At 39.1% G+C, this 18,404-nt stretch overlaps 1 protein-coding gene across 3 annotated transcripts in view; it reads right to left on the bottom strand.

Annotated features, from left to right (window-relative positions):
- Positions 1 to 2,901: 2,901 nt before the first annotated feature.
- The window catches only part of Unc-115a (Uncoordinated 115a), a 91,910-nt gene continuing 76,407 nt past the window's right edge, over positions 2,902 to 18,404 (bottom strand). For 2 of the 3 annotated variants that reach the window (XM_065236159.1, XM_065236158.1), the window contains 3 exons: positions 17,821 to 17,887; positions 10,014 to 10,249; positions 2,902 to 9,952 (listed from right to left, as the gene is read on the bottom strand). In XM_065236159.1, the coding sequence (XP_065092231.1) occupies positions 9,839 to 9,952; positions 10,014 to 10,249; positions 17,821 to 17,887 (417 nt within the window). In that variant the 3' untranslated portion in view covers positions 2,902 to 9,838. Of the gene's footprint in view, positions 9,953 to 10,013; positions 10,250 to 17,820; positions 17,888 to 18,404 lie in introns of those variants that run through there. The other variant, XM_065236160.1, reaches the window with a different exon arrangement.

The following is an 18,404-nucleotide window of genomic DNA, read 5'->3' on the forward strand; positions in this document are numbered from 1 at the left end:
GATGGATTTAAAGTGTTTTGCATTTCAATACGATGTGAATTGCTTGCTCAGAAAGGTAAACATCGAAAACAAGAGTTGTGACTTTATCCTATTAACCCGCCTCATATATGAGAACAACCCTGGCACAGTGAGATAGAACGAAGACTCCGGCAGCAGCACACCCCAACAGTCCATGATCGAATCCCAAATCAGACCCATTAAAAAGATATGTGAAAGCTCTGGCCTCTGGCAGTTTTGATTATATATTTGTCGTTTCAATTTTTAGAGTCGGTAAAGTAGAAGTCGATAAAGTAGAATATTGTAGAATATTGAACTATGGTGTGCAAAGCTATTGATATCACCACATAGAATCCAAGTGTGTCACAATTCAAATCCATAGTGTCCAGGCATGGTTCATAGCATAAGATTCACACATGAAATGGATGTGTTTCACAATAAGCGCAAAATTAAGTGTGAGACACATGATGATGGCGTGTGGAATTTTTTGAGTGTAAAATGTAAAAAATATATTAAATGTTTGTAACCCCGTTCGAAACGAAATACAGAATAACGGCGCCGGTGGTGTAGTGGTAAGCGTGATTACTTCTCACCTCAGAAGGCCTGGGTTTAATCCCAGTCGGCGCCGCCGGGATGTTCTGAGGCATAACATCTCTGATCACGCCTACCTTCGGAAGGGATGTAAAGCCGTTGGTCCTCGGTTCATCATTTGATGGGTCGATAGGTAGGGTCCAGGTGGTGGGAGCTGCCTTCCTGGCACCGTCGGTAGCATTGGTGCTCGCTCAGCACGGAAAACAAGATCGACGAAAAAAACAAACCAAAGGAAAAAAAAATACAGAATAGGGGTGAATATACCGGAAAGTATAAACAGAAAATCCAATTTCTAATATTTAAACAAATATGCCAAACTGTTGTCTGCTGTGCCAATTGATTGGGGCCGATTGTTATTTCTAAGCAAAAGAGGAAATCATCCAGAAAAAAACCTGAGGATGATGTTGAAACCATCAACCTGGTACCTATACAAAAGTACTAACGAGATTTATAGAATTTTGAATTTTAGATCAAATGTCTAACCAGAAGTAAATTCCCTTTGCAATCAGATAAGGAGAGCCTTTGTACCCGCTAACTTGCAAGTTGCTTTACTTCTAGTATACAGGAACCCAATAAGTAGCTAGTGTGCATTTTCACGCTAGTGAAAATCGTAAAACAAAAGATGTGGTTCATTAAAGAAAGCTCTTAAAAACATTTATTAAAACGTATTAATCTCATGATAAGTTCAAATAAAACGTCCTGTACCCTAAATCTTTAACGAACAATTAATAATAAAAATAAAATCCCTGATGCTGAATGCTTCGCCAGTTGTTCAATACTGCTAATAATTATTCAACGAATCATAGTATGGCTCGTCCTTTTGGTACGCCTTTGCCGTGTGCCGGACGGCGATATCATGCTCCTCCAGGTACTGTTCAAGCTTATGTTCTTGCTCGCGATACACAAAAAGAGGCCTGAATATAATCTCCCGGACCTGCCGGTGATGCTCGTTCTCCGAAAGTCCACGGCGAAGGTTCAGTTCTCTGGGTGGTGCTGCATTACCGGTGCCTACCAGCAGGCACAAGACTGCCGCTTCAATCTGTGGATATGGGATTATTAAAAATCCTACAGTTCACGGTTGACAATTTGCTTTACTTACCGTTAGTAGTGGCATCGAAAGTGATTTCATTTTGGCTAATGTTTTATTTGTCACAACTATACTTTTTGAACGTTGAATTGATACTAACTAAACGGATACCAACGGATCTCTTATATATGTACGAATTAAAGCCTGCGAACAACTGGTTCCAGCAGCCGAATTCGGGTGGTGTGATCGATCGATTAAGTTATGCGTATGTGACCATGCTGGGTAATTAGATGAATTGACTCATTGAGGGTGGCTTCGAAATTTGGATCATGTGTCCGCCACACGTAGAAGTCAGATGCTAGCACGACGCAATCAGGGGTGCTAATCGAAGGCGCGACCCGTTCCGGTCCTGGGAAAATTATTAGGGATTTCTCTGCAAATGAGCCCGGGGTTGATTCATTTCCAATAAATAGCTCTATGTATTTTGGTTCAACACAAAAGTTACTCTACAGAGTTGGATGCTGTTTCTGCTACTGCTACGGCTTCTTCTGTGTTAGGTATCTTTGTGTTGTTGCACTTTTATTTTATTTTAATCAGATGTTCAAATCGCGAGTATAAGTGATGTTTGCTTGACTTCAATTATAATTGTTTGCGTTAACGTGTACCTACGTGTGGATTCTACGACAGTATCCGGAAAACTATTCACCAGAAATCTTGCAACGCGCTACACTTATGTCCTTAAATACTTAATCAACAGCCCTGCCCTAATAAAAATTGTATGGTTAATTTGCTTAACGACGTGTTCTGGGTATCATCCAAACAATTTGTGGAATAGTTCAATGATTTGGGTTATCGTTCGTTTATGGTTATTTTTTATTAGGGTGAACAAGATCAATAGGAATCATAAGTTCAAAATACAAAATAAGATAAACTTTATAACTAGACTTACTTGTCATTACGGGCTGCATTGAAACACGATTTAAATGAAACAAAATAAAAAAAAAGATTTGTATTTCCTATTACCGTATGATCTTTTAGACTGACTGATAAAGTTCTAAATTTTCAAAGCACAGCCTACTTTTCAAAGAAGGCTGTATTCTCTAAAGCAAGATCTACAGAATAAGGAAGAGAAACTCAAGCAAGTATATCAGTATTCCGGAAAATGGTTTTCCTAACACCGGTTCTTTCCGGCTAATGGTCTACCGGGAAATCGGTTCCCGGGTAATGGTTTTCCGGGTAATGTCGTAGAATCGTACGTGTGTGTGTGAATGTTGTAATGTCAAGTGTTTTTGAATTACCCTGTGAGATTTAAAGGGTGGCAATTTAAACAAGAAACGAATTTCTTTCAGGCAATTATGCGAACACTTTTCTACAATCTAATGCTATTACAATTAGGTGAAAAAATATCATCAAAGATCGCTTCTAAGTTGCCATTCAAATATCTCGATTTAGTTAGTAGCGTGTCGGAGCTTTTTATCTTTTGATTTTATTTCGCTGCCGCAATTTATTGCTAAAGATTTGAACCTATACCCACCGACGGGTGGCACGATCATGTGATTCCGGTTTATTCGCGTAAATTATTTTGTTAAGTTCTTCCTATGGCAGTAGTAATTTTCTTCAAAATGTAGTTCTTACAGTAACATCACGCAAGTGCGCATATGCGGTGTTCGTTCCGCAGCCATCGATCGACATTGACTTGAATTTAATAGTAATATTGTAGCTATAATGATGCGCCGAATAAAGCCAGTGCCAGTTGTTACACAAACGATCACGATGCGATTTTGTGTTGTCTGTTTCTATGTAGGTAGAGTGTTCTAGCTAATTCTTGCTTAATCATTAGCGTTGGTTTTGGTGTTCATGCGCATATCAAATGCGCGCGAGTTTTGAAGCCACATGTTCGTTCTTAGCGGAATGGATGTTCCTCTTTATCATTTTTTTGAAGCTAATTGGTATTAAATTGCAATTCACACTTTGAAGGGAGGCGGGACTGTGTTTGAATAGAATACCGTCCTTTTTTTAAGGGAGGCACTGAACTCAGAAGCAAATGTAGCTACAATCCAATACTGCGAAATATCGCAGTTTACTGACTTTTTCGAGTGTTGCGTTTGGAGTTTTTCAAAGCCACAGCAATTGTTTCGAAAGTTCCCGAGTTCGTTCAAGAGTTATCATGTGTAAATCAAACCGAACAACAACACGCGCCTCCCCCTTTTCCCCTCATCAATATACCGCTTGAAAAAAAAACACAAAAGAACTGCCCTAGAATAGCCATATTTATTAGAAGCTTCTTTTTGTAGCTTGGGTTTGATTCTAGAATGTTCTTCATAAATAAAAAAAAAGCTACTTATGAATATAATTTACGCTGATTAAAACTTATCGCAATTAATTTTCACCTTTATCGTTTTAGCAAATATACTATATTAACAATATTGTAGTTCGCTCTTAGATTTTCCATACAAAACGCAGGGAAAATAGTAAAGCTTCCTGTTGGACATACCACCTAATGTCAGAAAAAGGCAACCAACGTGCATTTGATTACAGTCGAGGGGTGAGTGAGTTGCAATTATTACACATCAAAAATAAAATTTTATTACAATCAGGGAAATAAGTTGCTTAGACCTGTAGATACCTATGAAATCACGGAAATAACACGGTGTTACACGATAAAAAAAAACTTTTCAATTGACCTATTGTAGGATGTTAGTCTAAGTCGAGTACACCATGAAATCAAATCTGAAGTTGTTCTAACAACGCAAACATTAAAAGTAATTCTCGATTACTTTTTCGAAGGGATTTATCTGCTTATGTAAACAATGCATTCCACTCTGTCCCTGAAAAATAAGCTTGCTCTGTAACCGAGTACGGTATGGCAATCTGGGAGAGTTGCGCCAAATTCCATCACCTTAAACTCCAAGATCCTTCAGATGATCCTAAACAGTCCTCCACGGACGCAAAATTCTGAGGTCCACCGGTCTTCAGACTTTTAAACAGCGAAGAACGGTCTTCTCTTCTAGGAAAGGTTCAGAGACACCTGTCTGAGATCAGATCATCACATCATACGTGATCTAGCACGTTAGGTTACATTCAAAGTGTTTTTATGTTACTTCATACGTGAAGTTTACGAAATTCGTTGAGATTTTTATAATTAAATATGATTTTTCTACAAACAAATCTAATTTTTCTAATTTAAGACACCATTAGGGTTACTGAAACATGATCCTCCTCGCCATAGTACCACTTGTTCTCTACACTGAGGCAAATAAACATAATAATTTCATAAGACTCGACTTATGAACGACACATATGAATTTCATAAGCGTGGCTGTTCACGCCAAATTCCCCTAATTTGAATTATATCGATTATATTTTGTACCTTCGAGAACAAGACATCTGCAGTGAACAACTTAAGAACCAAAATTAGAATAATAGAGCTTAACCTTTATATCATCACACTTTTGGAAGCTTTACATTTCGGTCTTACATACCTTACCAATCAGGCTAATGCCTTGTTGTCCTCTGCTGTCCGGAGAGGTCGTCTTCACTCTACTCGATCCATGGCCACAATTCGCCAGCCTCGTAGTCTACGAAGGGTTCGCAGGTCGCCTTCTACTTGGTCGATCCACCTTTCCCGCTGCGCGCCTAGAACCATTTTCACTGGGTCGTCGTGCGGTATTCTAACGACGTGCCCAGCCCACCGTAGACGCTCAATTTTTGCAATGTGAACGATGGATGGTTCTCCCAGCTGCTTGTACATTTCGTGGTTCATTCGCCTCCTCCACGTTCCGTCATCCATCTGCATTTCACCGTAGATGGTACGCAACACCTTCCGTTCGAAATCACCAAGGGCGCCGTTGGTCCTCCACGACCACTTCGTGCGGCGGCGAATTTTATTCGACCGGAGCGTCCTCCGGAGTCCAAAGTAGGCACGATTCCCTGCCATAATGCGTCTTTGAATGTCTCTGCTGGCATCATTTTCGGCGGTCACCAGTGAGCCCAAATACACGAACTCATCGAACACCTCAATTTCGTCACCATCAATATGAACTCGGGGTGGTAGGCTAACCTTGTCTTCCCTAGAACCTCTTGCTTTCATGTATTTTGTCTTCGATGCGTTGATGGCAAGTCCAATCCGCCTAGCTTCAGCCTTCAGTCTGATGTACGTTTCCGCCATCGTCTCAAAGTTCCGTACCATGATGTCGATGCCATCGGCGAAGCCAAGAGACTAGATGGACTTCCTGAAGTTTGTGCCACTCGTGTCTATCCCAGCTCTTCTGATCACACCTTCTAACGCGATGTTGAATAGCAGATACGAAAGTCCATCACCTTGCCGTAACCCCCTTCGAGATTCAAAGGGACTCGATAGTGTCCCCGATACTCGAACAACGCACATCACTGGATCGATTGTGTCGTATGCGGATTTGAAATCGATGAACAAATGATGTGTGGGCACGTTGTATTCGTGGCATTTCTGCAGATCCTGCCGAATCGCGAAAATTTGGTCCGTAGTAGCGCGGGCACCCATGAATCCCGCCTGGTATTGCCCCACAAACTCTCTTGCAAATTGTGACAGGCGGCGGCATAGAATTTGGGAGAGTACCTGTGTGATCGAGAGCAGTGTGATCGCGCGGTAGTTGCAGCAAATTGTCGCCCTTTTTGTAGATTAGGCATACGACACCTTCCATCCACTCCTCCGGTAATATCTCCTCCTCCCAAATCATGGCAATTACCCAGTGCAGCGCCTAGCCAGTGCTTCACCACCGTATTTCAATAGCTCACTTGATGGTTGATCTACACCAGTTGCTTTGTTGTTCTTCAGCCGACCGATCGCCTCCTCAACTTCTTGAAGATCAGGGGCCGGTAGCCTGTCGTCTTCTGCGCGTGCTCCAAGGTCTGTTGCCGTGCCACCTTCGTTTTCTGCTGCATCACCGTTGAGGTGCTCGTCCTCTCAATCACCTCACATTCGTTCGTGAGAAGGTTACCGTCTAAGTCCTTGCACATATCGGCTTGCGGCACGTAGCCTTTGCGCGAACTATTAAGCTTCTCGTAGAACTTCCGTGTATCGTTTACGCGGTACAGATTTTCCATCGCCTCGCGATCTCTGTTTTCCTGCTGACACTTCTTCCTTCGGAAAACCGAGTCTGTTCCGCGCTTGTCTGCATAGCTCCACATTCAATCTCGTGCGGTGTTGCAGCATTCTCGCCCGTGCTGCATTCTTCCCCTCTACTAACAGTTTCCATTAGCCGTCAAACCAGTCATTTCTTCGATCCGGGATCGCAGTACCTAGTGCCGCTATGGCGGAACGGATGTCCCTCCAGCCATCTTCAAGAGAAGCTGCGCCAAGCTGCTCTTCCGTGTGTAGTGCAACATCCAGCTGCTGCGCGTAGTCCTGGGCAACTCCGGCGTCCCGTAATTGCTCAATGTTGGGTCGCGGCGTTCGACTGCACCGTGTTATGCACCGTCGAGTTTTGAGCGCTTGCATACTGCAACTAGGTAGTGGTCCGAATCTATGTTCGCACTGCGGTACTTGCGGACGTTGATAATGTCGGAGAAGAATTTCCCGTCGATTAGAACGTGATCGATTTGGTTTTCCTTGGTGATCGATTTGGTGGATATCCTTGCGGGGGAAAAAGGTACTTCAGACTACCATACCCCTAGAGGCTGCAACTGTTCATCTAAAGGTGCTATAATTCCACTTAAATACATACAAGTGTACCATTATAAATAGGCTATCAAATGTAATAAAGAGTTCAGTTATCTACAATCTGTTACCAGAGAACAAACGAATCTAAGTGTTTACTTTGCACCAGTGTCCCAGCTTACAAATCCAAAAGAAAGTCTTCCACGTCTTCCATGGTGCCTTCCAGAACTATCCAACGTTAGTTCTTTATATTAACATTGCTCACTGGACTTGTTTTCGAAGGTTACAAAATATAATCGATTTAATTCAAATTAGGGGAATTTGGCGTGAACAGCGGTTTATGGCTGATCTTCGTCTGACATGAGGTAGCTCTTATACGCCATTAGTCATTTCATCATACCAAGCGTTGAAAGACGAGTCCAGTCAACTCAATTTAATTATTTTTTTGCCAACATAGTTTTCCATAAGGCAATGAAATTCGTACGGATTCCTTGTGGCTAAAATTCATCAGTGGTTCTTATGGGATTCTTACTTTCGTTTGCCTCAGTGTATGCAATCCAGAGGCTTTGTTCAAACTTTGAGCCAAAGCGGTCAACATTTACCCATTTGAAACTATTTTTTTCCGAGTTGAAGTTTAGAATGTATTAACAAACATCATTTTCAAAGTGTTGTCGCTAAGTGACATTGCAAATGTCCCAAAAATCACAAAATCCAATATGATAATAGGAAATTATATACTCAACAACTTTGTCGAAGACCGGAAGACGATCCGAGGTGATCCTAAAAAGTTAGTAGCATTTTATTGAAGTTTTTTTTTGCATAAAATTCAAATTTATTTTTTTTAAATCTCAAAGAATTTTAGTGAAATCTCCATAAATGTGTAGGATATTTTTAAAAGCCCTGACTTTTCACTTTCCAAAACAGTGTAAAAATCAAAAATTGGATGAGAAATTATTGAGTTGCTCTTGATAATATGCCATTTTTGGGGGTGTTCGAACAATTTCAAATGTGATTTCAATGTTTACTCAACTAGACTAACGACCTACAATAGTTCACTTGAAGAGTTAATTTTAATTTTATTTTTAATTAATTTTGTAATTATTTAAACTAGGTTTGATTTAAATCTCTGTTGTATCTGTTTAGCATCCCTCGTAATGTTTATAGAATACATTAGTTGCCTTTTCTGACTCAAAGGCGCGCTTGTTGGCCCGAAAATCGTGTCTCCGATTAAACAAAAGAGTGCCCTATATTGTTAGTACAGTACATTTGGTTTAAGGCTAACCTTCCTAATTTCATTCTTCAACATTGGCCTTGACTATCCGTTCTTTTGTCCTTATTATTCACCTTTGTTTTAAATAATAATGTATTTACAAACCTCTGAAAAAAAAGTAGCATGAAGCAATCAATTTTGTTTTCCTATTCTCGATTCGTACGCACTTGGTTATATCAGGCGGTTTTTACTGACGCATTTACATGCACTCAATTCTGCTTTTACTCGATTTTCATTTTTTTCGATTTTGCCCCCATGCAGGATGAGTATAGCATTTTTAATAACACCATATTTTTCTTTGATTTTAAAAAAAAAAAAAAGGTTGCAATTCATGATCACGCGATCAAAAATAGAGGCGATAAATATTCGCGTAAAACCATAATTGAGTGAACTCCGGCAAACCAACATAACCCACATCCCACCTGCTTCACGCAAAAGGAAAAAAAAATCCGTTTGAACTGAAAACAAGTAATTCAAACTGCTGTATGTAATTCCTATTTTAGCGCCAAAAACTCCTTTATAAATGCAAGTTATGATCCCACCCCAATTGTTTTCCTTTCCTCTCGTTCTAACTTAGAACAGTAATGACCCGATTTTGTCAGCCCCTCCGCGCATCAGACTTTTATCGTTCACCAATTTCACATAACCGTAATTCCAAGTCTTCCTCATTCAACTTCAAGATGGATGTTTCAGGTATGCTGTGGTGCAATAAGTGCATGGGTCTCGTAGAACATTAGAAAAGATTTTCAAAAAGGGGGCTGGCAAAATCGGGTCATTACTGTAGTGTTTTTTTTTCTCTTTCGTTTTGCTACAATCTAATTATAAGCTTAGGTTTAAAATATACTTTGTTATCATTTTTGTTTGTTGTGGTATATTCAAATTTTGTTTCCATATAATTGTTGCTTGTTTGTCCATATTACTAGATAGGTAGTTTAGCATCTGAAGCGAAAGCAAGATAAAGTTTTACTTCAACCACGTTTTCCGTTATAAATTGTTATCTTTCTTGTGTCGTTCGCTTGCGGCTAGTTTTCTCTATTTATCTATCTGGAACTTAGAAGGAGGTCGATACTAAAATATAACAATAAAACAAAAAAAAAAGATTTCTTATCCGGTGCTAAGCTACTACTAGCTCAACCATAACTTTTAACATTGGTGAAAATGAAGCATTTTTTTTTGTTAGATGTGATTCTATAGTCATTTTGTTTTCGTGAAGAAAAACAATCTAAAAACTGATTAAACAATAGTACGATACGTGGTAAAACTGCTTCCTCAGCTGCGCGCGGTCACAAATCTGAATATCTAGACATTGTATCGTTTTTTAGAACATACGAGCACGTCTCTTGATTTCGTTCCGTCTCCACTGGGGCATACGATAGAATTCGGCTCTAGTGCTTTGAAGGATCGCTTCAAATTCCACATCCGACAGATGGCGCTGAAATTTACAAAAATATGCGTTATTTCCATTCAGTCGAATCCAGAAATCCAGAACTTACCTCCAAATTACACCGGTCCACATCGGACGGCAGGCGGTAGTTGGTAATCAGCAGCAAATGGTACGGGTAGATTTTGGCCGGTTCGTGCACCAGCATCGAGTGGGCCATGTTCGGCAAGCTGCGCCGGATCGGCTGCTGGGGATAGTGATAGGACAGGGCACCCGAGTAGGTGCTCGAGGCGGGGATGTCAGCTCCCAGGGCACGCCGATCGCCTTCCGTTATTGAGTCGACGGAGACTGGAAGAAAATGGTGCGGTGAGATAGACGTCGTTTAACTCTTTGACCATGATAAATTGATGGGAGAACGGTAAGATTAAGAGACTACGACGGGACAATTTCAGTTTCGGGAAAAACAGACCGACATTGACATTGAGCACCCCCATTCATCCTTTCTCTTGGCCTAAGCAATTAAATCTGAAGTACAATAGTTGAATCGTAGGGGGAAGGGTCATAATGAGAACCTTAAGCAATGTACATATTTTTGGTGAGTTAATGTAACAAAATTTACCACAGATATTAATTGTGAGCTCTCAATATCTGTACCATTTTTGCATTTAAATGTGTGGCAAGTCAAATCTGGGCATAGAGTAGACCAGGGAAGTCAAGGAATATTCCAACGCGAAACATTCCTAGATCGGACGGGAAATCGAACCCAGCCACCTCCAGCAGGGTCTTGCTTTGTAGCTGTGCCTTTACCGATTGCAATTGCACTGATTCCAGCAACCCTCTTCCACCATTGGAGTAGATAGAACAACTGAAGCAGGCATCGCAGGGCAATGGTTATAATGAAGCAAATAAAGGGAGAAACTGTCTCCACTGAGTGACGACTACTGAATAACGTATATTTCTACTTCGCTATTATACATAGCAAAGTGTGTGAGTGTGTGACTGTGTGTGTATGGGTGTTGTGTCAACGAACATCAATGTTTGGGAATTATGGACTGGGTGAAAATATACTTTTCGAATTGGCATCGGTCTTACACGGTTGTGTATACCGACACTCCTTCTCAACGATGCTAGTTCGACGTCTCGGTTTGATCCTTGACGCCGATGGCAGTTCTGTGCCTCTCTAGTTTAACTCACTCTAGGGGCTTTGTCATTAAGTCCGCCTCCATGCGCTCGGTTGGCATGTAGCGAAGTTCCATGATACATTGCTGGTGCAGGTCCTTGGTGTAGGCGTACTTCTTGTCGATGTGCTTGGAACGCCTCTCTAGACGCTCGGACCTACGATCTTCATTTCATACAGGATTGGTTGTCTTCCCAGACGACTATAGGATTTGTTTGAGTCTGCTGCAAGTTCTTGAGAAGTTTCCGGAACCACATGAGCTGCTGACATCCGTCCGTCAGTGCGACGAGTTCGGCCTCCGTTGAGGACAAGACGACACACGATTGCTTTCGTGTTCCCCAGTCGACAAGACCGCCACCGAACTTCAGCAGGAAACCGGAATGAGACTTCCTGTCACCTTCGTCGCCGGCCCAGTCGGCATCCACAAAGCATTCCACTTCGTCGGATCCGGGACCCAGGTGCAAATGGTGGTCGTTCGTAGCCCTCGCTTGGCTTCGGTTGGTAGGATTGGCAGGACCTTACTTCCCAGCATGTCTGGCCGCGTGTTGACCGCGACGTAGCGCAAAATGCCCATCACACTGCGGAATTATAGGTTTTCCAAATCGTCCAGGACATCAGTTGATTTGTTCTGCTAGACCAACCAAGACTGCAATAATGTCTGTAGTATGGAAAACAAGTGTCTATGTGGATCATGCATGATCTATTTCCGAGTAATCCAGATGTTCAAGGTTCTTCTACTAGATCAACCGAGATTGAGACAATGTCTTAAGTATCGAAATATTTCCAGACAGATGCACAGTGTCTATGTGCATCATGCATGAACTATTGTCATGTATACCAGATGTTTGAAGTTCCCATATCGTTCTGGTGTTCAGGTGATTTATTCTACTAGATCAACCATGACTGTGATAAAGTCTGTAGTATCGAAATATGTTCAAACAGATTCATAGTGTCTATATGGATAATGTTTAATTATTTTCACGTATACCAGATGCTCTAGGTTCTCCAAATCGTTCTGCAGTTCAGATGATTTGTTTTACAAGATCAACAAAGACTAGGATAATATCTGCAGTATCGAAATATCGATTTGGAAATCCTAGAACATTTGGCATACACGGAAATAGGTTGGCATGATCCACATAGACACTGCAATTTTGTTTGGGCATATTTCGATACTACAGATATTGAATTAGTCTTGGGTGATCTAGTAGAAAAAAAAATCTGATCTCCAGAATGATTTCAGAACCTATAACATCTTGAATAAGTAGCAATAGGTCGGGTACAATCCACATAGACACTTTGAATCTGTTTCGATACTACAGAGATTATTGGAGTCTTGGTTGATATAGTAGAACAAATTAACTGAACTCCAGGACGATTTGGTGAACCTAGAATATTCGGTATACATGGCAATTACTCGCATATAGACGATTCGTTTTTGATTTGACAACAAAAAATGCTATGTTCACATTGGAAAAAAAGGAAAATGTCTCACATTGGACACACCTCAGGGAATTTCCGTGTAAATCCGGTGTGACTTATGGAATTGAGATCATTTGCAGGGTTTTTGGATTGAATCGGTAAAAAATTGAGAGCCATATGATTAACAAAATTGATGACAGCAAAATAATCCGGAACGGGACATTCAATTCCACAATTTTTGTGACAGCACATCAGTCCCTTCGTGATTTTCGCGATCCGCGCCTGTTGTAACATCCCTGTAGTAGCGAAAAGCGCAAAGTGAAATCTCGGTAGGATCTGGGGGCAGGGATGGAAAATCATTTACATTCATTTCGTGCATTCATTGACATTCATTTGCCTCTAACTTTTTTCATCAACAGAATTCCGTAAAATAATGTTTGAAGCTTTTGTAGTCTTTGATATTAGCTACATCTTTTGTTTACAATTTAAATCAGTATCTCTAATGCATGATGAATCAGAGCAATAAGAAACCACCATTGTTTTTCAGTGAATGTAAATTGCATTCACTGAAAAACAATAACATGTTCTGCCAGCTCTAGTTCGTCATGCATAAGAGATTCAGATTTTAGTTTTAAACAAAAGTTGGAGTTAATATTAAAAGCTACAAAAGTTCCATACATCATTTTACGGTATTCTGTTGATGAAAAAATTTAGAGGCAAATGAATGTAAATGAATGCACGAAATGAATGTAAATGATTTTCCATCCCTGTCTGGGGGGCCTTACGGGTTTCGAGCTCTTCGTCGGCAAAACTCGCTTCTGTAATTTGATTCGACCAAGTCTCTTCAGCGTCCTTTAACCATAACGGTCCTTGCTTCCAAAGCTGACTTTGTAGAAAATCATCGATTTTAGCGTGTGAATTGTCGAAACCCTGTTAGCAGGGCTGGTAGTGGGTATGTGATGTAATAGTAGTGACTTTAGTGACTAAAATTACGAAAATAGTGACCAAATAGTGACTTTTAAACAACAATAAAGTGACCAATAGTGACATTTATTGATCGGAAAGATATGGTTCCAATCATCCGTTATTCCGGTATTTTTCATGCTTTTTAAAAATAAAAAATAAATGGAAGGATCACATAAATTTGTTATCGAAACATACATATGAATTGAATGAGCAAGAGCACTTTCCAATTCTAACCTCCATTTCCTCACTCTGCAGATCACGAATTTGTTATTGGATCGCTAAATAGAGACACAGAGAAAAATGTTCAAAGTACCGATTTTTGATAGCATTTTTTGAAGATATCAAGAGCCACATGTGAAAAGGGCATACAAGCTTTGTAGGCCCTCTTCTCGCCAACCGAGGGTCGCCCACACAAACTAACAACATCATCGGAAAGGGGAAACCTTACCCTATCCGGCGATGTTGATGGTTTGCGTTGATAACATATGGGTGGCGAGAAAAGGGCATAAGAATGCTTGTTTACAAAAAGCTTGTTGTTCTTGATATAGTTTACAAAAAGCACACGTTGTTCTTGATATAGGATATATATGAAGCGATGCATTTAGCAACATGAAGAACTGCAGTTTAGAATTAAATGTACATATATACACACCAACTAAAACAAACATCACGGATACTAAAGCTACCGGGGGTCAAAGATTATTCAAATTTCTAGCCTTTGAACAAATTTTGAGAGCTTGTTATACATTGAACCAACGAGAAAGGTAATTTTTACCTGTAAATACAGGTAACCTTTCCAAGATAGGACTTCAATGACATGGCAATGAATTCCACTGGATTCACTGGTCCAGTCACACATCATGCTGGTGAAGGCTAAGTGAAATTCACTTAAGTTTTTCGTGATTTCATAATACGAAAATTTTCTCGTCGTATTCGTAATACAAAAATGGCGAAGGAAGAAAGTGCGCATTCGTCGTTGTTGGAAGAGTTGGAATTCCCAGGCTTCTTCATGTTCTCAAGCGTAAGTTTTATAATGTTTATAAATGAACACTCATTTATAAATTAAAAATAAAATTGCAGAAAATGAGTGAATTTCAATTTTTCTAGAATGCAATCATTAAATGACTCAAATAAATCGAAATATATATCTATAGTCTGTCACCAATTCACTTTAGCATTACTACAAAATCCAGTAACATCTACTTGCTAATTCCCGTAGCTTTTGAGTGATGCCAATTTGAAGATTATCGGAAAGTCCGATAAAATTTTCTTGAAAATCAATTGATTTCTATGTGAATTACTCAAATGTAATCTCTCCCCCAAAATACGTAATATTCACCTGAAAAGCATGCTTGGCATCCACAGTTTTCGTCACGAACTGCCTATTTGCTAATAACTTGATAACTAATGTACGTAAGAAAAAGTAGATTTTAATTCTAGTAATAAACTGTATTTGTTTTTGCGTTGTAAAAATCAAGTGAGAAATGCTCGCTGCACATCGCGGACTTCATGTGTAAAAATTCTTTGCTGTTGATTCAAATGTTAAGATTTACCTACTCTTAGCATATCTATTGTAAGCTATGATCCTTATCTATCAATTACTTTTAAGAAAATCAATTTTCAATAACTGAGTGAAAACATATTAACAAATGAGCAGTTGATGTGTACAACTGTGCATGCCAAGCATGCTGAAAAGTATGATGGAAAATATAAACGTGCCTATTCATTTGAATTTTACGTAACTTTTAGTTGCAGTGTAGGCTTGGATAACTTTCAAGATCTCCTTGTAAAACAGCCAGAATATTGGGTCTAGAGCTTTTTTAGAAATCTCTGAAAATTTATATAGGTCTATGACAATTTCAAGATAAAAATAAATAAAATATTAGATTTCGTGAACAGTAAACGTTTCCATCACGCAGAGAAAATTGACCTTATTGAACCAAAAAAAAAAATTATTGAAATATTTTGCAATGTCAAATATAACTTTTTTTGAATTCAATATTTATATTTTGTAGCTTCAAAAATGTTTTTTGTTGTTTTCATTGCAAATTCTGAAAACAAATATATTGTAGATTCAATCAAATATATTTTTGTCTTCAAATATTATTTTAACTACTTTTTAAAAATAAATTGTAAATTTAAAAGCAACACTTTTCCAAAACATACACAGGCTCATTTTGTCAATGTATGTGTGTGTTTTCAATGCCTGTGCATGCTCGGCTTCCCAGTCTCGTCGGAAGAAGTTCTTTTTGAACAAGTTGCTTTCTTTGTAAGGAATTCAGTATTTGCATTTTAATACGTGTTTTAACGATTTTTTTCCCCAATTCCAGCAAATCAATACACCGTGGAAACGTTGCCCGTTTCGAAACGCAAACTATTAATTTGCATACCGTTAATGAGAGGTCATAATTTCGGTATTTTTTGTATAATTGATAAACCTATTTAATCACTATTTGTACCGTTTGTTAATAAATAGAAAATAAAACCAAAAACAATTTTTAAATTTATTGAAAATTATTTCTCGAATAGAAAAACTGCTAAAATTAAAACTTAAAATATTTATGCCAAACCAATTTTATTTTTAAATTATTAAAAACAATTTGTTATTTGCAACAATTTTTTTTTTGAATAAAAAAAAGTTATTGTTGGTAGCAACTTATCTTTTTTTTTATCAAAAAAAGATTTTGTCTGTTTGAAAATAAATATTGTAAATTCAACAAAATATATTTTTAATTGCGTTTTTGACAGATTTTGAAAACAACAATATTTTATGTCCGAACAATAAAGATTTATTGTTGAATTCAATAAAAAAAGTTATTAGCCGGGGAATGATAATTTTTGTTGTTGTTTTTAATACATAATATCATTGAAATTAAAAAACTTTTTTCTGCGTGATATGTGACTTTAGTGACTTTTTGATGAAAAAAGTGACTTTTTAGTGACGGACTTGAAAATAGTGACCAAGTCACTAAAAAGTGACCTGCTACCAGCCCTGTGTTAGCGACGAACGTTTGCCATGAGTTGGGTGGATGCTCGTAGCCAGTTCAATACAATGGTACTGACCAGGAGTTCTATCTCCTCCAATACATTATCCAATGAAAAAGCCTTTGTCACCTTGGAGTGAAGACGAGCAGATTTCGTAGCAGCGCAGAGTTCGAGTCGCGGCAACGTCAACTTCTTAAGTGGTGCAACGCGTAACTTCAACGAGAGTAGCTCTATTCGTATGTTTCCTGCTTGATCCGTCGCTCGCACGTACAAGCAGGCACCATATGCCAATGTAGAAGCATCACAAAAATAGTGAAATTGTATGTATGTATATCGATGTTCCAAGATTTTCCTCAACTGAGACTGGAAAGTCTACCATTTGTTCTCGATGTCAGCGGGAACAGGTTCATCTCATCCAGACTTCAGCAAAGCAAGCTCCTGCATAACAATCTTCGCCGCCACGATTAACGGAGAAATCAATGCCACCGGGTCGAAGAGTTTGGCAATAGCAGACAAGATGCTGCTTCTGGTCCACATATGCTCATGCGTCGTAGTTGAAGCATAATTGATCAGTCCCGGGTTCCCAGGTGATTCTCAAAGTTTTCACCTTTTCTTCCGGGCTGCTTTCGAATGAAATTGATAAATTAGTTCCTAGTGTTCCTGTGTGGGATACCACTCAAAACCTCTGGCCAATTCGAACACAATTTGCGCAACGCACATCCTCCTTTCCTTAGTAGAGTGTCTATATCCTTCTGTAATTTGATGGCTCCTTCTACGCTGGACGCTCCACGAATATAGTTATCCACGTAGAAATCCTTCACTAAAGCATTGCTAGCTTCAGGGTATTCAGCTTTGATTTTTCAAATATTTATATGGGAATTTCACTTCGAAGCTTCGACTGCCATTTTCTCAATGCCTACTTTTATGAGACTGATATGCAATTATAGGTAGCGCAGCTTGGTTGGGCCTCCCTTAGCTCAGTCGGTAAAGGCTCAGTCTTCCCCTACCCAACGGTGATGTTGGTTTAAGTGTCTTGACTTTCTAGAAATCAACTAGAGAAGTAATTATTTAAAAAAGCTGTTAGGTCCATTTTCCAGCTCTGCATTGAATTACGCTTTAACAGTTAATATACGCCAAGCAGCATTATGTTAAACGGGTTCAAGTCAGTCAGAATCTAATATTTTAGAGAAGATTCATGATTCTTTTAAACATGAGGTGTTCTTTCGAGAATTTTTAAATAGTTCTGAATTCTAGTATTTGAATGTTTGATGGGATCAGAATATTAGACATTTCAAAAGATTTGTGATTTTTCTACAAAGTTACAAATACTGGGCTGAAAATCTGAATCAAATATGAATGCAACACTCACCGTCGCTCTTGCCGCAGCTGAATTCCGTACTGTGTGTCTTATCTCCAAGTCCACCGAACGAGAAATCCTAAAAATACGTACAATTTATGTTAGTTGAAAATAGTTCACTTCTTCCACACAACACTTTCCGAAAATCAACTGGCATGCTTCAGAACCGTACATTCCCAACAATAACTTTAATGTGTATTTTGAACCAAATGAGCATGCATAACATTAGAGGAGAGAATATATTTTTGTTAGAAGAAAACAAACAAAACGGAAGGAACGTAAAAGTGCTGTTGATCAGTTGTAAAACTTTTCTACTGTTATCTAGGATTCTAGACTTGTTTTCCCCTAAGGTCCAAAACTTGGCCCGCACGCGACAAAAATCCGTTTCTTCTGTCGTACGCAAAAAAGCACATGATAGCGACGACGTGGTGAATAAATGATAAGGTGATAAAAATTCAATCGCTTCCGAATTTTGAAAACATTTAATGTGTGTGTGTTTTTGTGTCGATAACAGAGAACATAAAACAAGCATCTAAACTAGGCAAATCATGAACATAGATGACGAGACAATAATGCGAAAAAACGACATGGACAAA

The sequence above is a fragment of the Ochlerotatus camptorhynchus genome, unplaced genomic scaffold (assembly GCF_037179485.1).
Source record: "Ochlerotatus camptorhynchus isolate MF236.1 unplaced genomic scaffold, CSIRO-AGI_Acam_v1.1 ptg000530l, whole genome shotgun sequence".
NCBI lineage: Eukaryota > Metazoa > Arthropoda > Insecta > Diptera > Culicidae > Ochlerotatus > Ochlerotatus camptorhynchus.